The 21140-nt window shown below is 42.3% G+C and overlaps 1 protein-coding gene across 1 annotated transcript; it reads left to right on the top strand.

The window, feature by feature from the left end:
• Window positions 1-951: 951 nt before the first annotated feature.
• LOC109898963 (sodium- and chloride-dependent GABA transporter 2-like) lies at window positions 952-19139 on the top strand. The gene is made up of 14 exons (XM_020494008.2): window positions 952-1054; window positions 5298-5432; window positions 6913-7053; window positions 12727-12817; window positions 13053-13185; window positions 14552-14686; window positions 14937-15040; window positions 17126-17250; window positions 17329-17441; window positions 17739-17876; window positions 18030-18132; window positions 18249-18349; window positions 18505-18675; window positions 18885-19139. The coding sequence occupies exons 1-14, from the start codon at window positions 967-969 to the stop codon at window positions 18942-18944; spliced, it is 1638 nt and encodes a 545-aa protein (XP_020349597.1). The 5' UTR covers window positions 952-966; the 3' UTR covers window positions 18945-19139.
• The last annotated feature ends 2001 nt before the right edge of the window (window positions 19140-21140 follow it).

Genomic DNA, 21140 nt, shown 5'->3' with positions numbered 1-21140 from the left:
TTTACATTAAATAAATAATTAAATAATAATTAAATTAATAATTCATTAATAATAATTAAATAATAAATTAAATAATAAAATAAATACATTGGGTGAGGCGGGTTGCAGGACAGTATTTGGAAGCTTAGGTTTAGCAGAATGTTTTTAAAGAGATATGCGAAGAAAAATATGTAAAAAACTAAAAAGAAACGATATATACAAGGGACACACAGGACGACTTACTGCTACTGCTACGCCATCTTGGAACAAAAAGGTTATGCTTATTTCCTTTGTCATCCAAGAGCTGGTGAACCTAATCTCTATATGGAGGACTTGTTGTACAATAGTAGGATAAGCCCAATGTTCTGTTCTCCTAGTGTGGCTGCCCAAGGCTAAGATATACTGTAAGCACCCTCTTCTCAATATGAGGCTTACTCCGGCCCGGTCGCGCCGGGGTCCGGTCATCTCGGAGGAGTCGGGTTGTTTGGGAATGCAGCCCAAAGCGGATTGTAAACTCCATCTCAGACTAAATACCGGCATAAGACCGATAGTCGATAAGTACCGTAAGGGAAAGTTGAAAATAACTTTGAAGAGAGAGTTCAAGAGCCCACACGGGTGTTAACACCATTTGGATATAATGTGCCTTTCTCAAGGGCACAATGGCAGTATGAATAACCCTCTGGCTGACAGATGTTACAGCAGGCAGCTCGGAGGTTGGAAACGTTCCGCCTCTCTAACCTCGAGGCTACCACCACCCCATCTTGACGGTGCAGATATCCATAAAAGCTCCAACAGGAGCAGACCATTGCACCAACAACTGATCTCTAAGCAGGAACTCAACAGACTCCACACGCAGCTCTTGGCTCCGGACCCTCTCTTACTGGCAGGATGGCAGCTCCTCTCTCCGTAGGCAGACACGAGCCTCTCCCAGGATCCGTGCATTACACCCAACAGAGGGTCAAGGAGCGTGGCCAGTGGGATAGTAAAATGGAGTTCATTCTAACTGTGGCTGGTGCTATTATTGGACTTGGAAATATATGGAGGTTTCCATACCTTTGTTACAAGAATGGTGGGGGTGAGTCAACAAATTCTCCTTTTTGCTTGTTGGTGAAATATGTGCATACATTTGTGTACCTCTGAGGCTGTGCTTACACAGGCATCCCAATTCTCATCATTATTTTCACTAATTGGTCTTTTGACCAATCAGATCAGCTCTTAAAAAGATCTGATGTGAAAAGATCTGGTGTGATTGGACAAAATACCAATTAGTGGGGGGAAAAAATCTGAATTGTGCCTGTGTAAACACAGCCATAGAAGAGTGTTCTGTTTATGATGGAGGAGTTTGAACTCTTTTCAGTTCGGTCCCTTTTAAAGTTCTTTAGAACATCCTAAATCTTCTTTAGGACTTCCAAAATATATTTATGGGTCAGTTTAATACTGGAACCCTTGCACGATTTACACTTTCTCAAATAAGTTGTATTTGCTTGATTTACAACTGCACAGGACCAATCAAACTAATCTCAACTGAAATTGAGATGTTTCACTTCAGTCAGAAAGGTTTCCCAAAAGCATCTTAATAAGTCTAAATTCATCGTTAGAACCTTCGTAGAAGCATCTAAAGTTGCACTTAATAACACTCAAAATCTAAATGCCTGCCTCAGACCACTTGTAGAACAGCCATTGTTGTAAAGTTAAGTTTTTAAAAAACTTTAAAGAACTACTTTTAAGGATCTGTACATTACTATTTATATTTTTGACAACTTTTACTTTACTACATTCATAAAGAAAATAATATACTTCTCATTACATGAATTCCCTGACACCCAAAAATACTGGTTATATTTTGGACAGGACAGGAACATGGTCCATTGAAGCACTTATCAAGAGAACATCATTGGTCATCCCCATCACTTATGATCTGGCAGACTCACTAAACACATGTTTTGTTTGTAAATTATGTGTGTGCCCCTGGCTCTCCATACATTTTAAATACAAGAAAAGGGTGCCGTCTGGATTGCTCAAAATAAAGAAATTGAATACTTAAGTATATTTTATTAATTGCATTTAATTTTGATACATATGTATATTTAAAAATCTAAAACTTTTGTAACGATATACACTGAGAGTCGGGAAGCAAATTAAGGGAGTTGAATACATTTAATAAATAAATGAGCAAAACAAGAAGTACAGACACAGATACAGAGACAATGACGACTGGGGAAGAAACCAAAGGGAGTGACATAAAGGGCAGGTCATCAAGGAGGTGATGGTGTCCAGGTGAGTGTCATTAGGTGCAAATGCCGTAACGCTGGTGACAGGTGTACACCATGAACGAGCAACCTGGTGACCTAGAGGCCGGAGAGGGGGCACACGTGACAGTGCTATTTTACTGGGAGGCTGTCACTTTTACTTAAGTCATTTTCTATTAAAGTATATTTACATTTACTCAAGTATGACAATTAGGTACTTTTTTCCACCACTGAGAACAGCTAAGTACGTCTTTAGATGTTTTGTTGCCCTCCCACGTAAATGTATACACAGAAGATCTCCGCTAAACTTAGTGTATCATTCTCTATTTGACCGGCAATAACTTCAGAACAAAGTTGACTACAAATACAACATTGCAAATGTCTTTGTTTAGAAACAAGTGACGTATAAAAAGAGGCTGCAAATGAAGACCGAGATGCCTACATTCAAATATAAACAGTAGGCTACAGGCCCATTTCAATCATATTGACATACATTTCATGTTCAATCATTTGAGTTGTATTTGCTTCTTGTAGGCTTCCATGACGTGAAGCCCATTGTGCGCAATGATGAATAAGCCTCCTTAATTTTTGCAGCCTTAGGTGGTAAAAAATCACTAGAAGCTGATCCCTCTTCAGAATTGTGTAATAATTTATCATGTTAATTAAGGAACGTTTTAAAATGGAGAAAGCTGACCCAAGAGCAGCGCGCCCTTCTTTTCGATCCTATCAGTATCGACACTTGCCTGGAAACCTGACATTGAATTGCATTGAATTCTACGTCGGACAGAAAGGAGCGTTTGGATGAGGAAAGTTTCCTCTCATGACCTCTACAAGACAGAATGTTGAATGAAGTTATATTTGAACATATTGTACCATATAGTACTATATAGTACCAGTCAAAAGTTTGGACACACCTACTCATTCCAGGGACTTTATTTGTACTATTTTCTACATTGACAAGACAGCTGTTCTTGACATAATATAGACTTGGTATTTTACCAAATATGGCTATCTTCTGTGTACTACTCCTACCTTTTCACAACACAACTGATTGGCTCAAACGCATTAAGAAGGACAGAAGTTCCACACATTAACTTTTAACAAGGCACCTGTTAATTGAAATGCATTCCAGGTGACTACCTCATGAAGATGGTTGAGAGAATGCCAAGAGTGTGCAAAGCTGTAATCAAGGCAAAGGGTGGTTACTTTTAAGAATCTCAAATATATAATTTATAATATCAAATATATACGCGATTCCATATGTGTCATTTCATAGTTTTGATGTCTTCACTTTTATTCTACAATGTAGAAAATAGGAAAAATAATGAAAATCCCTGGAACGAGTAGGTGTGTCCAAACTTTTGACTGGTACTGTATGTGGATGATTGATGTTTTTTGAAAGTTACATATCTTGAAAACTTGAATGCTGACATGCAAAACATTTTGGGATTGTGCCAACCTTACGGACCTTACACACTGCCTTCCCGGGACATCTTCCTGCAGACTTGGGAGAAACCTTGGATCTCTCCGATATTCCCGTGAAGTACCTGGACCTCTGGGAGGTCTTCAACACCGCCCACACTATGTCTCTCCTTTTGTATCGACCTTACAACTGCACCATTGACCTTCTTCCGGGCACTACATCACCTCGGGGGTGGTTTTACTCCCTGTCGGGTCCGGAGACCAAGTCTATGGAGGAGTACATTGAGGCCTCTCTCGCTGCAGGGAGTGTTTGTCCATCTGCCTCTCCAGCCAGCGCTGGGTTATTTTCTGTGGAGAAGAAGGACAAAACCATGTGCCTGTGTATCAACTACTGGAGCCTTGATGACATCACGGTTAAAAAACGTTACCCTCTACCACTCATCTCCTGGGATTTCAAACCTCTTCAGGGAGTGACCAGCTTCTCTTAGTTGGACCTTCGAAATGCTTACCATCTGTTTCGGATATGGGAAGGAGATGAGTGAAAGACAGCTTTTAACACGTTTAGCGGGCACTATGTGTACTTGGTTATGCCATTCGGACCAATGCTGTGTTCCGGGCCCTGGTCAACAATGTGCTCTGGGACATGTTAACATGTTCGTGTTTGTCTACCTCAACGACATCCTTGTCTTTTCCCATTCAGCTCAAGAGCACGTCTGACAGGTCCTTCAGCGTCTCCTGGAGAACCAGCTTTACATTAAATTGAAGAAATGTGAATACCATTGCTCCACTATCTCCTTCCTAGAATAAGTAATTGCTGTAGAACATACACAGATGGATACAGATAAGATGAGTGGTAGTGAATTGCCCTCAACCCACATCCGGAGTGCAGCTGCAATGTTTCCTGGGATTTGCTAACTTCTACCGCGTTCAGAAGGCGTTCTGTACCCTCATTGGGTCGTCAGCCAGCCTGTACTCTGGTTTTCAACCCTAATCTAACGGCCAGTCGACGCAAGCCAATCAGGACCTGTAGACGGCTCTTCAGTACCTCGTCTCTGCCAACCCCACCACCTGAAGCCAGAAACTTGTGTGGGTGGAGAACGTCTGTAACACCCTTCCCTGCTCGGCCACTGGTCTCTCCACCTTGGAATGTTCCTTGGGATATCAGCCACCGCTCTTCCATGAGCAAGAAGTCAGCATATCCTCTTCCCAGATGTTGGTCCCCCGCTGTCGCCGTACCTGGAAGATAGCCTGGGCTGCTCTTCTGAAGACCACATCCAGGTATCGTAGACAGGCAGATCGCCACCGTACCCCTGCTCCACGCTTGGGCAGAGGGTATGTCTTTCCACTCGGGACCTGCCCATCCGGGTGGAGTCCAGTAAACTTTCCCCACATTTCATCTGCCCTTTACCCATCTCTAAAATCCTTAGCCCCTCTGCTGTTCATTTTCTGTTGCCCCGTACATCCCACTTTTCATGTGTCTAGGATTAAACCTCTGTCTCACAGCCCTTTTGTCTCCTGTTTCCTACCTGCCTATATTGTAGGTAAATTATTTCCAATAAACCTAACCTGTCACACTGGCCCCCAAAAGTCAACTAATGGTTAAAGTGAACAGAGGCCTACTTTTTGTGAATCCTGCCTGTTCTGCAGGTGCCTTCTTCATCCCGTATATCCTGTACCTGGTGACCTGTGGCATCCCTCTGTTCATCCTGGAGACAGCTCTGGGACAGTACACAAGCCAGGGGGGCATCACCTGCTGGAGGAAGATCTGCCCGCTGTTTGAAGGTGAGGATCATTGAATTACATAGTGATGTCTGTGTTGAGTATAGATGTACAGCAGTGATGTTCGGTGCCGTTTAAGATGAGGGAGGACAATATTTTTTTATGGGCATGTTCTTATTTCTATTATAGCATATTGGATGACTATCATTCATATTCCATTCACCCAGTTCAATGTAACATCGATAGGTTTAGCCTACTACATGTTAGTCAAATTTTAACTATAGCCAGCATGAGGTTGCTTGTGGACTTCAGTGCACTACACATCAGCTGTCTGTGACAAGCAAAACCTTCTTATCATGATGCTAACCGCTACACACAGCCTACATCTTTGTCACGTCATAGTCAACTAGAACTACTAGAACTGATGCATTAGTAAACCCGCTACAATCATGAAGTACAGTCTACAGTCAGAAAGCAGTTTAGCAGTTACACTGGCGGGCCCCTGTCCAATAAATTAATACAACCAAAAGCTTGCCTTGACTTGGAAGAGTTCCAATGTTGGAAAGCCATGGTAGGTAACATAGCATCCTTCTCTGTTTGAGTATGCTAAACTAGCTAGCTTCATTCGCTAGCTAAGTGAAAACATTACAATGAAATATCTATCTCTCTCTCTGTATCTTTCTATCTTGCTTTTCTTTCATTTTTGAATTAATGAATTTGTTTAAAACTGTTCACTATTGTCTTTCTCTTTCTGTAAGTCAACTACTTACCACATGTTATGCACTGCAGTGCTAGCTGGCTGTAGCTTATGTTTTCATTACTAGATTTGTTCTCTGATCCTTTGGGTGGATCAACATGTCAGTTCATGCTGACAGTTTGGAGGACATCCTCTAGAAGTTGTCATAATGACTGTGTAAATCTAAGGAAGGGGTTGAGAACCATAAGCCTCTTAGGTTTCATATTGAAGTAAATGTAACAAGAGGAAGATGGATACTAGCTGTCCTCCAGCTTCACCATGATGCTACCCTACTGAGTGCTGTTGAGTCTACTGTACATGTTCATTACAAAACATTGTGTCAATCAGTTATTTGGTGACATTTTAATATATTTAGTATGATTTCATCAAAAAATGTGAATTCACTGAGGAGGATGGTCCTCCCCTTCCTCCTCTAAGGAGCCTCCACTGCTGTCAACTAGAACTACTAGATGTCTTAATGCAGATGTTGTCTAGCCTGGTCTTAACATTATGCTAGCTACATCAGATTGTAAAGTTGTAACATTGGTGAAGTAAAATAAATCACACTGCAATGAAAACTTTCAGTTCTACTCTAAAGGCAGCACCTCACTTTATAAGCCCCAAGGAAGGGTGTTCCTTAACCGTGCTGAGACACATTTATTCATTTCTATATGAGTTCTGCAAAACAAACAAGTGCTGAGTGACCTTAATGAATATGCAGTAACATAGGGCTCCATTAATCTCCCAACATATATCCTGTTAGGTTTTATGAGCATGCTGCTATGCTTCTGTTCTTGTCTTCATCAGGATTGGGCTACGCCGCCCAGGTGATCACTATATATGGATGTATGACCTACATTGTGATCCTGGCCTGGGCTTTCCACTACCTGTTTTCATCCTTCACTGTTGACCTGCCATGGGCCAACTGTAATAATGACTGGAACACAGGTATTTACAATATTGGTGGCTGAACTGAAACTTTGTGGCAATTTTATCAGTTAGTACATTGGAGGCTAGTGGGATACAATATTCCCTTCAGGAGCTACTACCTCTGTAGCTTAGTTACAGTTGAAGTTGGAGGTTTACATACACCTTAGCCTAATACATTTAAATTGCTTTTTTTCACAATTCCTGACATTTAATCCTAGTAAAAAATCCCCATTTTAGGTCCGTTGGGATTAGCACATTTTACATTTTAAGAATGTAAAATGTTAGAGTAATAGTAGAGAGAATTATTTATTTAAACTTGTATTTCTTTCATCACATTCCCAGTGGGTGAGAAGTTTACATACACTCAGTTAGCATTTGGTAGCATTGCTTTTAAATCGCTTAACTTGGGTCAAACATTTCGGGTAGCCTTCCACAAGCTTCCCACAATAAATTGGGTGAATTTGGGCCCATTCCTCCTGACAAAAGCACACGCTTTTTCAGTTGTGCCCACACATTTTCTATTGTATTGAGGTCAGGGCTTTGTAATGGCCACTCCAATACATTGATTTTGTAAAAATATGCTTGGGGACATTGTCTATTTGGAAGACCGACTTGAGAACAAGCTTTAACTTCCTGACTGATGTCTTGAGATGTTGCTTCAATATATTCACGTCATTTTCTTCCTCATGAAGCCATTTATTTTGTGAAGTGCACCAGTCCCTCGAGCAGCAAAAAAAACACAACATGATGCTGCCACCACCGTGCTTCCCGGTTGGGATGGTGTTCTTCGGCTTGCAAGCCTCGCCCGTTTTCCTCCAAACATAATGATGGTCAATATGGTCAAACAGTTCTATTTTTGTTTCATCAGACTAGAGGACATTGCTCCAAAAAGTACAATCTTTGTCCCCATGTGCAGATGCAAACCGTAGTCTGGCTTTTTTATGGAGGGTTTGTAGCAGTGTCTTCTTCCTTGCTGAGCGGCCTTTCAGGTTATGTCGATATAGGACTCGTTTTACTGTGGATATAGGTACTTTTGTACCTGTTTCCTCCAGCATCTTCACAAGGTCCTTTGCTGTTTTTCTGGGATTGATTTGCACTTTCGCACCAAAGTACGTTCTTCTCTAAGAGACATAAGCGGTTTGACGGCTGTGAGCCTTTTGATGGCTGCGTTGTCCCACGATGTTTATACTTGCGTTCTGTTGTTTGTATAGATGAACGTGGTACCTTCAGGCATTTGGAAATTGCTCCCAAGGATGAACCAGACTACATTATTTTTCTGAGGTCTTGGCTGATTTCTTTTGATTGTCCCATGATGTCAAGTAAAGAGGCACTGGGTTTGATGTTAGACCTTGAAATACATCCACAGGTACACCTCCAATTGACTCAAATGATGCCAATTAGCTACTCAGATGCTTCTAAAGCCATGACGTCATTTCCTGGAATTTTCCAAGCTGTTTAAAGGCACAGTCACTGACCCACTGGAATTGTGATACAGTGAATTTGAAATGAAATAATCTGCCTGTAAACTATTGTTGGAAAAAATGCTTGGCATGCACAAAGTAGATGTCCTAACCGACTTGACAAAACTATAGTTAGTTAACAAGAAATTTGAGTGGTTGAAAATCAAGTTTTATTGACTCCAACCTAAGTGTATTTAAACTTCCGACTTCAACTGTATGTTACAAAGCACAGTGCTGATAATAAATAACATCCACCACTGCAATTCAGAGACAGAAATGTCTAAATGTTTGCAGGTTGTTCCGTGAGGGGAGATCATGAGCAGTCAGTGTGTTAGCGCAAGGCTCTTCTGACGGTCTGGAAAAGACTGAACCATGAGAATAGTATCGGAGCTGGCCATTGCAGGCTGTCACAGCCTTGTCTCACACACACCCACAACTAGTCCTTGAAAATAATTTCAGATAAAATTAAGTACATTCAAATGTATTCTCTTTTTGAAAAGTAGACAAGCGTTAAACATAGTGTTGTACATTTAACTCGTGTACATTTTGCTTTTGAGTCAATTACTTTGAGAGGATTGAGATAGTATGTTGCAAATCCACTTGAAGCTGTCAATCTGAGTAATATAATTAAAGAATCCCCATTTAAATCATTCCGTTTAAGTTAGTTTTATGTTTTTTGTTTGTTGCATTGGCTGTGTCTCAATCCAGCTGTCAGCCTTCCACATTTGTCTATTTAAATTTTTTTGTGATGCAAGGAAACCACTACTAAAGGACACCATTGAGAAGAAGATACTTGCATGGGCCAAGAAACACGAGCTACGGACATTAGACCGTTCGAAATCTGTCCTTTGCTCTTATGAGTCAAAATTTGAGATATTTGGTTCAAACCGCCGTGTCTTTGTGAGACGCAGTGTAGGTGAACTGATTACCTCTGCATGTTGTTCCCACCATGAAGCATGGAGGAGGAGGTGTGATGGTGTTGGGGTGCTTTTCTGGTGACACTGGCAGTGATTTATTTAGAATTCAAGGCACACTTAACCAGCATGGCTAGTCTGCAGCGATACGCCATCCCATCTGGTTTGCGTGTAGTAGATTCCGTATATATATACACGTGTGTGTGTATATATATATACATACATATATACATACACACACACACACACACACAAATATTTGATACACTGCCAATTTTTCAGGTTGTCCTACTTACAAAGCATGTAGAAGTCTGTCATTTTTACCATAGGTACACTTCAATTGTGAGAGACGGAATCTAAAACTAAAATCCAGAAAATCACATTGTATGTGATTTTATATTATATAACATTTTTCCCAACATGAAAATGTTCCCAGTTCAATAATTGCACGTGCATCTCTTTATGTGGATGGCCGAGCTTGTCTCTTTATGTGGATGGCCGAGTTCGTCTGTTTATGTAGATGGCGGAGCTCGCCTCTCTATGTGGATGGCCGAGCTCGTCTCTTTATGTGGATGGCCGAGCTCTTTATGTGGATGGCCGAGCTCGTCTCTTTATGTGGATGGCCGAGCTCGTCTCTTTATGTGGATGGCCGAGCTCGTCTCTTTATGTGGATGGCCGAGCTCTTTATGTGGATGGCCGAACTCGTCTCTTTATGTGGATGGCCGAGCTCTTTATGTGGATGGCTGAGCTTGTCTCCTTATGTGGATGGTTGATCTCGCCTATTTATGTGGATGGCCGAGCTCGTCTCTTTATGTGGATGGCCGAGCTCGTCTCTTTATGTGGATGGCCGAGCTCGTCTCTTTATGTGGATGGCTGAGTTTGTTTGTTTATTTATTTGGATGGCTGAGCTCGTCTCCTTATGTGGATGGCTGATCTCGCCTATTTATGTGGATGGCCGAGCTCATCTCTTTATGTGGATGGCCGAGCTCGTCTCTTTATGTGGATGGCTGAGCTCGTCTCTTTATGTGGATGGCCGAGCTCGTCTCTTTATGTGAATGGCCGAGCTCGTCTCCTTATGTGGATGGCCGAGCTCGTCTCTTTATGTGGATGGCTGAGCTCGTCTCTTTATGTGGATGGCTGAGCTCATCTCTTTATGTGGATGGCCGAGCTCGTCTCATTATGTGGATGGCCGAGCTCGTCTCTTCATGTCGATGGCCGAGCTCGTCTCTTTATGTGGATGGCCGAGCTCGTCTCTTTATGTGGATGGCCGAGCTCGTCTCTTTATGTGGATGGCTGAGCTCATCTCTTCATGTGGATGGCTGAGCTCGTCCTTTTGCGTGGATGGCTGAGCTCGTGCAGATGTTTCTCTCACACCCTCCCTCGATCTCTAAAAACTGTTCTTTGGGCACGCGCATTTGCTTCACACATCTGCCAATCAATGGTGGTCAGAAGTTTTGACACTGACCAATCAGAAGATTGTTGAGGCGTAAGGTCAGCATATAAACACCCGGACTCATGCGTCAAAGTGCTCAGGGTTGATGTGAGGAGAGATTTTTTATGATTGCAAAGACTTGGCCGCTACGTTTTTGATTGACAGTGCATACAGTATGTTAGTTAGTTAAATAATTAGCTAAATCAAGGGCGAGGGGATGTGAGAGAAACATCTGCAGGAGCTCAGCCATCCACACAGACATGCATGCAATTATTGACTCGGACCAGTTTCACGCTGTGAAAATCTTTACAACATGACATCACAATCCGAACTATTGGGAACTATTTCACGCTGGGAAGATTTTTACATGACACGTGGCCAGGTATTGGGTGGAGGCCGGCTAGTGATGGCTATTTAAAAGTCTGATGAACTTGAGATAGGGCGGCAGCGTAGCCTAGTGGTTAGAGCGTCGGACTAGTAACCGGAAGGTTGCAAGTTCAATCCCCCGAGCTGACAAGGTACAAATCTGTCGTTCTGCCCCTGAACAGGCAGTTAACCCACTGTTCCCAGGCCGTCATTGAAAATAAGAATTTGTTCTTAACTGACTTGCCTGGTTAAATAAAGGTAAAAAAATAAATAAAGATAGGAGCTATTTTTCAGTGTCTCGGTCCCAGCTTTGAAGCACCTGAGCTGACCTTGCCTCAGAATAATAGCGAGGTGAGTAGACTGTGGCTCGTCTGGCTAAAGTCCTTGATGATTTTGGCCTTCCTGTGACACCGGGTGCTGAAGATGTCTTGAAGGGCAGTCAGTGTAATCCCACTGATGCGTTGTGCTGACCGCACCACCCTCTGGAGAGCCCAGCAGTTGCGGACAGTGCAGTTGCCGTACCAGGTGGCGAAACAGCCCGACAGGATGCTCTCAATGGTGAGGGTCTTAGGTGCCAAGCTGAATTTCTTTAGCACTTTCTTCACCACATTGTTTGTGTGGGTGGACCATTTTCAGATTGTTTGTGATGTATTAGCCAAGGAACTGAAGATTTTCACCTTCTCCACTGTGGCCCCATCGATGTGGATGAGGGCGTGCTCCCTCTGCTGTCTCCTGAAGTCCACAATCAGCTTTTTCATTTGGTTGGCATTGAGGGTTAGGCTATTTTCCTGGCTCCACTCCACCAGTGACCTCACCTACTACCTGTAGGCTGTCTCGTCATTATTTTTAATTAGTCCCACCAGTTACCTTCACTTTATTGGGCACAAGAACAATGGTGGACATCTTGAAGCAAGTGGAGACAGCAGACTGGGATAGGGCGAGATTAAATATGTCCGTAAACACTCCAGCCAGCTGGTCTGCGCATGCTCTGAGGACACGGCTAGGGATGCCGTCTGGGCCGGCAGCCTTGGGAGAGTTAACACGCTTAAATGTCTTATTCACGTCGGCCGCGGAGAAGGAGAGCTCACAGTCCTCGAGAGTGGCCTATGTTGTCCTCAAAGCGAGCGAAGAAGGTGCTTAGCTTGTCCGGGAGTAAGATGTCGGTATACGCCATTTGGCTGGCTTTCCTTTTATAATCTGTGATTGCCTGGAGTCCATGACACAAACAGTGCATTTATGAATATGTTATTCAAGGCCAAAATCGATATTTTATCAAATAACTTTTAAATATATTTTTTTCATACCTACAGGGGTCATACAATTTAAAATCAAACATCTAAGTGATCCATGGTATGACCATCTTAAAAACTATTCCATATGTTAGCTTAGTAGAACCCCTCTTTTTTGTTTTTTTAAACCTGCTTCAACTCAACTTCCATATATTTCAGATCCTTGCCTCACATTTGGTACCAAACTGTCAACTTTTAACTTGCTACAAATAGACTTCAATGTATTTCAGATGCTTGTGTCACATTTGGTACCAATAATGTAACCAGCAATTGGACTGTTCCTCTCCTGAATACGTCATCTTCAGTTGTAGAGTTTTGGCAGTAAGTCATTCTATAATAATGCTGTGTTTTTAACCATGACATCTTTCATGATTAGATTTTTGCCTCAAATGAATCAGATTGTCTTATTTTCTTTTTTTAAAGGGTACTGTATCAATGTTGAAATAATTATTCTAAGTGCATACAATAAATTACAATAGGCTACAATATATTTATATCAGATACATTTTATTTTGGTGACGAAATGTTTTGCAGTGTCTACCTTTTCTCCTCACAGGCGGCGAGTGCTGCGGATATCGGATGGAATAGAATCACTTGGAGGCATTAGATGGGAGCTGGCTCTGTGCCTTCTGCTGTCCTGGGCCATCTGCTACTTCTGTATCTGGAAAGGAGTGAGGTCTACAGGAAAGGTGAGACTGAACACATGCATTGTTCCAATCTCAATCATCATCTATAAATCAAAGGTAAAAAAAAGAAAATCAACAACAACAAAAAACTGAGGTGTAATATTTGCTGTAGCTGTACCCTACTTGGTGAGATGCATGGGTCCGTAGTTGGTAGCAGGTTAGCGTTACACTAGCTAGCACAGCCACAAGTCATCAAATTTTAAACCAAACCTAACCCAACCTTAAGCCTAACCTTAACCACACTGCTAACCCTAACCTTAAAATAATGAACTTGTTCAATATAGAAAATATTTGACTTTGCAGCTGGCTTATCTAAGGGGAAATCACTCAGTTCTCCCTCCAGGAGAAGACTCACGAAAATAAACATCAACCTGATAGTTGTTATGGTAATAGTTGCTAGTTGGTATGGTAATACCTGCTAGATGGACATTTTTACTTTGAGCATCTTGTCTTTGGTGTCATAAACAGTCCTTGGCTCCTGCCTGTGCCCGGTAAATACATGAGGGGGGGGGGGGACCTCCTCATGGGTCATGACCCCCTCCTTTAGACTAATTGACAGAATGCCCAGAAGATGTTCTTTTAAGATAAGATATGAGACGGTGCCAGACACTTTCCAGAACAAACCCTATGAACTGTGCCTATGTAACATGTCTGTAACCAGTATACAAGGGAACTAAACTGGACTGCCCCGTGAGAGCTCCTGACTGATGTTCACTATGGTGCATCAAGTTTGTTGGAACTTCTCCAGCATGCTGACAATAAACAATGATTAACTTAAGATTGTCCCTGTGTAAGCATTTCCACAACATTGGTATCGTAATAGATACTACTTGGTATGGTAATATAAGCTAGTTGGTATGGTAATACATGCTAGTTGGTATGGTAATACTTCCTAGTTGGTACGGTAATACCTGCTAGTTGCTATGGTAATACATGCTAGTTGGTATGATAATAACTGCTAGTTGGTACGGTATACCTGCTAGTTGGTACGGTAATATTTGCTAGTTGGTACGGTAATACCTGCTAGTTGGTACAGTAATACCTGCTAGTTGCTATGGTAATACATGCTAGTTGCTATGATAATACATGCTATTTGGTACAACAATAACTGCTAGTTGGTACGGTAATACCTGCTAGTTGGTATGGTAATATCTGCTATTGTAATATGTGATAGTTGCTATGGTAATACATGCTATTTGGTATACCTGCTAGTTGGTACGATAATAACTGCTAGTTGGTACAGTAATACCTGCTAGTTGGTACAGTAATACCTGCTAGTTGCTATGGTAATACCTGCTAGTTGCTATGGTATTACCGGTAATGTCAATATTGTGTTGTTCTGTGTTATACCTGTACTATTTAATCCTAGGCAGCGTGCTTCACGGCAACGTTCCCCTATGTCATGCTACTGGTGCTATTCGTCCGAGGAGTGACCCTACCTGGAGCTATAGATGGCATCTTCTACTACATGTATCCCAATGCTACACGGCTTGCTGATCCACAGGTATTATGTGTAGTGTCAATTTATGAGACAGTTTCCCGGACACAGATAGAGCATCGGCCGGGAATAAAAAACATTTTAAATTTAACATTTCCATTGCACATCCTTCAGGAGTATGCTCAATCAGTGTCCAGGAAACCTGCCCTCTAAGTCCTTCTTCAATCTCATCATATCTTACCAGAATACATTTCTGTTTTGATTCTTGAATGTTCTGTTTATGACTTGAGTTGAACTCCTATTTGTGTTCAATAAGGTTTGGATGGATGCAGGAACCCAGGTATTTTTTTCTTACGCCATATGCCTGGGATACCTGACTTCTCTCGGAAGCTACAACAAATACAACAACAACTGTTACAAGTGAGTCTTCAGTTTGAGGGTGTGGGTTTGATTTAGAATACACAGTATTCATTTGTCACAGTGAAGATCTTGCATAGTTGGCTCATTCCGTGGTGCTAACTGGTCTGAAGATGTAAAAAATGCACACCTGGTTAATTAAGCATGGAGGAATAGAACACTTAGAAAGGAAATCTACACTGGCTTGGATGGCTCGGATGGATCGGATGGCTCGGCTGGATCGTATGGCTCGGATGGATCGGATGGCTCGGATGGATCGGATGGCTCGGATGGCTCGGATGGATCGGATGGATCGGATGGATCGGATGGCTCGGATGACTCGGATGGCTCGGATGGATCGGATGCGATACATTCAATCCCTTAAATGCATAGTCATCTCATTCAGCTACGCCTAGAAGAATCATGGCACAACATGCACTGACAAGGCATTACCTGGGGCTAAATGTTAATCCCCTAAATTTAAATATTTTTAGACCTTCACCAAATACAATAGTGTGTAAAAGAGGATTGAGACCTAATATGAAAGAGGATTCAAACATAATATGAATGAGAATCGACAACTAATGCAGTGCATTCGGAAAGTACTCAGACCCCTGGACTTTTTCCATACTTTGTTACCTTATAGCATTATTCTAAAATGGATGATAAAAAAATCCCTCGTCAATCTACACCTAATACCCCATAATGACAAAGAAAAAACTGTTTTTTAGACATTATTGTAAATGTATTAAAAAACTGAAATTGTACATTTCCATAAGTATTTACACACTTTACTCTTATTGAAGCACCTTTAGCAGCCATTATAGGCCTGAGTCTTTTTGGATATGACGCCACCAGCTTGGGACACATGCATTTGGGGAGTTTCTCCCATTCTCCTCCGCAGATCCTCAAGCTCTGTCAGATTCGATGGGGAGTGTCGCTGCACAGCTGTTTTCAGGTCTCCTCAGAGATGTTCAATCGGGTAAAAGTCCAAGCTCTGGCTTGGCTAGTCCAAGCTTTGTCCCGAAGCCACTCCTGCAATGTATTGGCTGTGTGCTTAGGGCTGTTGTCCTGTTGAAAGGTGAACCTTCGCCCCAGTCTGAGGTCCTGAGCCCTCTGGAGCAGGTTTTCATCAAGGATCTCTCTGTTTTTTGCTCCGTTCATCTTTCCCTCAACTATCTTTCCCTGACTAGTCTCCTAGGACCTGCCGCTGAAAAACATCCCCACAACATGATGCTGCACTACCATGCTTCATCGCAGGGATGGTGCCAGGTTTCCTCTAGACGTGATGCTTGGTATTCAGGCCAAAGAGTTCAAACTTGGTTTCATCAGACCAGAGAATCTTGTCCTTCAGGTTCCTTTTGGCAAACTCCAAGCGGGCTGTCGTGTGCCTTTTACTGAGGAGTGGCTTCCGTCTGGTCATTCGAACATTGGTGGAGTGCTGCAGCGATGGTTGTCCTTCTGGAAGGTTCTCCCATCTCCACAGAGGAACTCTAGAGCTCTGTCAGAGTGACCATCGTGTTCTTGGTCACATCCCTGACCAAGACTATTCTCCCCCGATTGCTAGAGCTGGGCGGCCAGCTCTAGAAAGAGTGTTAATGGTTCCAAACTTCTTCCGTTTAAGAATGATATAGGCCACTGTGTTCTTGGGGCCGTTCCATGCTGCATAAATTGTTTGGTACCTTTCCTCAAATCTGTGTCTCGACACAATAGTGTCTCGGAGCTCATGGCTTGGTTTTTGCTTTGACATGCACTATCAGCTTTGGGACCTTACATAGACAGGTGTGTGCCTTTCATATTATGTCCAAACATCTCAAGGATGATCAATGGAAACAGGATGCGCCTGAGCTCAATTTTCCGAGTCTCATAGCAGAGGTTCTGACTACTTATGTAAATAAGGTATTTCCTGTTTTTTATTTTTAATACATTTGCAAAAATGTCTAAACCTGTTTTTCGCTTTGTCAATATTTGGTATTGTGTGTAGATTGATGAGCAACATTTTTTATTGAATCCATTTTAGAATAAGACTGTAACACAACAAAATGTGGAAAAAGTCTCTGAATACTTTCCAAATGTACTGTTTGTTGAAGACTGTTTTGTGCCTTGCAGAGACTCCTTCTACCTGTGCTTGTTGAACAGTGGGACCAGCTTCCTGTCTGGTTTTGCTATTTTTTCCATCCTGGGTTATATGGCTGGAGAACAGGGTGTGGACATCTCTATGGTAGCTGAGTCAGGTAAGTCTCTAATACAATGTAACAGAGGTACACGTAGAGTATTCTGTAACGTTTTGTTTTGTTGCTGCTCTGCTCCAGGTCCTGGCCTGGTGTTCATAGTGTATCCGCAGGCAGTGTCCCTGCTCCCCTGTCCTCAGTTCTGGGCCGTGTGTTTCTTCACCATGATCATCCTGTTAGGATTGGACAGCCAGGTTAAAGCTCAATACCCACCACACCCTACCCCTGTGTATCCTGCTCGGTTCTTCCCTGCACCTTACCCTCCCTCCACCTGGGTGTCCTGCTGTGTTCTTCCCTGTACCTTACCCTCCCTCCACCTGGGTGTCCTGCTGTGTTCTTCCCTGTACCTTACCCTCCCTCCACCTGGGTGTCCTGCTGTGTTCTTCCCTGCACCTTGCCCTCCCTCCACCTCTGTGTCCTGCTGTGTTCTTCCATGTACCTTACCCTCTCATGTACACTGCCCTCTCTCTCTCTTCTGTCATGTTCCCCAGTTTGTCGGCCTTGAGAGCCTTATGACCTCGGTAACGGATGTCTACCCCAACGTCCTCAGAAAGGGCCACCGGAGGGAGCTACTGCTGCTGCTCATCTGCTGTTGCTGCTGCCTGGTCGGACTCATCATGGTCACAGAGGTGAGAGGTCCCAGACACAGGTCACACATGCTCTAAAAAAGTTTCTGCTGTGTGAACAGGTAGAGAAGGTTCTCTGATATACTGTAAGAACACATATCAATAACTTGGAGCAAGGTTTGAAAGTAGTTGTAATGAATGTCTATTTCTCTGCAGGGTGGCCTCTACATCATACAGCTGTTTGATCATTATGTGTGCAGTGGTGCCACTCTGCTACTCCTCTCCATATGCCAGTCTTTCAGTATTGGATGGATATATGGTATGAATGGGGAAATTACATTTTGTAAATAGTAGTTCATACGTATAGTTCCTTCAACTATCCTTTTAACAACAAGGAAACTGTTCATGAGTACCCCCTATATGTCTCTGTCCAAGGTGCTGAACGTTTCTGTGACAACATTGAGGATATGATTGGCTACAGGCCCTCCTCTCTGGTGAAGTACTGTTGGCTATACATCACCCCTACTATGTGCACAGTGAGTTTAATTCAAGTGCATTTTCATCATTATTTTACTTACATTTACAGATATTATTTCACAATGCAGTTGCTTTCAAAACCTTGTGCTGTTAATATCAAACAAGACAAGTGATAAAACAAAACAACATATTTCGGACATTTTTCCTCTTCCAGGGAACCTTTGTGTTCTCGCTGCTGAAGTACAGCCCTCTGAAGTTCAACAACATCTATGTGTACCCGTGGTGGGCTTACGGGCTGGGTTGGTTCCTGGCTATGTCCTCCCTCTCTCTCATTCCCCTCACAATGGTCTACAAACTGTACCGAGGACAAGGGACATTCTGGCATGTCAGTGTCATTTTAGATTTTCTCTTGAATATTTAGCACTCGTGTGAAAAACTACTTATTGTTGCATTAAATGCATGAATCAAATGAATTATGACATTCTGATCAATAAAGCTTGTCTATGTGTTTCTGAGGTATTCTGAGATAGATTTTGAAGAATACTTTTTCTGCTAATTGATTGTACGTATATTGATACCTCTTTGCTTCCCCAGCGCCTCCAGGCAATCTGTCGGCCAGCAGATGACCTTCCCAGGATCAGGGCTGGGATGTAATCGGGGTTGGGATGTTACATGTCATCCGTTACAAGTAAAGGATTACACAACCTGTAACTGTAATAATTTACTGTTACCAGCACAACCGTGCTGAGGGTGCTGCAGAACCCCCCCGAATAAAAAAGAAACATTACCAGTCAAAGTGTGGACACACCTAGGGTTGTTCCTTATTTTTACTATTTTCTAAATTGTAGAATTATAGTGAAGACATCAAAACTATGATATAACACATATGGAATCATGTAGCAACTCAAAAAGCGTTAAACAAATCAAAACATATTTTGGATTCTTCAAAGTAACCACCCTCTGCCTTGATGTCAGCTTTGCACAATCTTGGCATTCTCTCAACCAGCTTCACGAGGAATGCTTTTCCAGCAGTCTTGAAGGAGTTCCCATATATCCTGAGCACTTGTTGGCTGCTTTTCCTTCACTCTGCGGTCAGACTCATCGCAAACCATCTCAATTTGGTTGAGTTTGGGTGATTGTGGAGGCCAGGTCAACTGATGCAGCACGCCATCACTCTCCTTGGTAAAATAGCCCTTCCACAGCCTGGAGGTGTGTTGGGTCATTGTCCTGTTGAAAAACATATGATAGTCCCACTAAGCGTAAGCCAGGTCGGATGGCGTATTGCTGCAGAATGCTGTGGTAGCATACTGGTGCCATGAATTCTAAATAAATCACTGAACGTGACACTGCAAAGCAACCCCACACCATCACACCTCCTCCTCCATGCTTCACGATGGGAACCACACATGCTCAGATCGTCCATTCACCTACTCTTACAAAGACACAGCGGTTCGAGCCAAATATCTCACATTTGGACTCATCAGGCCAAAGGACAGATTTCGACCGGTCTAATTTCCATTGTTGGTGTTTCTTGGCACAATCAAGTCTTTATTCTCAATGGTGCCCTTTAGTAGTGGTTTCTTTGCAGCAATTCGACCATGAAGGCCTGATTCATGAGTCTCCTCTGAACAGAGGATGTTGAGATATGTCTGTTACTTGAACTCTGTTAAGCATTTATAAGGGCTGCAATTTCTGAGGCTCGTAACTCTAATGAAATTATCATCTGCAGCAGAGGTAATTCTGGGTCTTTCTTTCCTGTGGTGGTCCTCATGAGAGCCAGTAAAATCATAGCGATTGATAACGATTGACTGGACTTGAACAAACCTTCATATTTCTTGAAATGCGACTGACCTTCATGTCTTAAAGTAATGTAATGATTTTCTTTGCTTATTTGAGCTTTTCTTGCCATAATTTGAACTTGGTCTTTTACCAAATAGGGTGATCTTCTGTATACCACCCTTACTCTGGCACAGCTGTTAAGGTTTTCTTCTTCCTCTTCCTCTGAAGAGGAGGTGTAGCAGGGATCAGACCAAGATGCATCGTGGTTATTTTGATACATCTTTAATAAAGATAATAACGAACAATACAAACACTAAACGTAATGTGAAAACCCAAAACAGCCCTATCTGGTGCAAACAAACACACAGAGACAGGAACAATCACCCACAAAACACTCAAAGAATATGGCTGCCTAAATATGGTTCCCAATCAGAGACAACGATAAACACCAGCCTCTGATTGAGAACCACTCTAGGCAACCATAGACTTACCTAGACAACTCTACTATACCACAATCCCATAACCTACAAAAACCTCAAGACAAAACACACCACATAAATAACACATGTCACAGCCTGGCCTGACCAAAATAATAAAGAAAACACAAAATACTAAGACCAGGGCGTGACAACAGCACAACTGATTGGCTGAAACGTATTAAGAAGGAAAGAAATTCCACAAATTAACCTTTAACAAGGCACACCAGTTAATTGAAACGCATTCCAGGTGACTATCTCATGAAGGTTGTTGAGAGAATGCCAAGAGTGTGCAAAGCTGTCATTAAGGCAAAGGGTGGCTGCTTTGAAGAACCTCAAAAAGAAAATAGATTTTGATTAGTTTTACACTTTTTTGGTTACTACTTGATTCTAAATGTGTTATTTCATAGTTTTGATGTCGTCACTATTATTTTACAATGTTGAATAATAGTACAAATAAAGAAAAACAACGTAATGAGTAGCTGTGTCTAAACTTTTGACTGGTACTGTATATTATAAAAAAATTGACAAAAGTAGTACACTGGGCCTATACCAGTCCTGTATTAGCGGACTGATATAGCCATCTGTAGTGTGC

The sequence above is a fragment of the Oncorhynchus kisutch genome, linkage group LG11 (assembly GCF_002021735.2).
Source record: "Oncorhynchus kisutch isolate 150728-3 linkage group LG11, Okis_V2, whole genome shotgun sequence".
Taxonomy (NCBI): Eukaryota; Metazoa; Chordata; class Actinopteri; order Salmoniformes; family Salmonidae; genus Oncorhynchus; species Oncorhynchus kisutch.
This window is presented reverse-complemented; position numbering and strand designations above follow the sequence as displayed.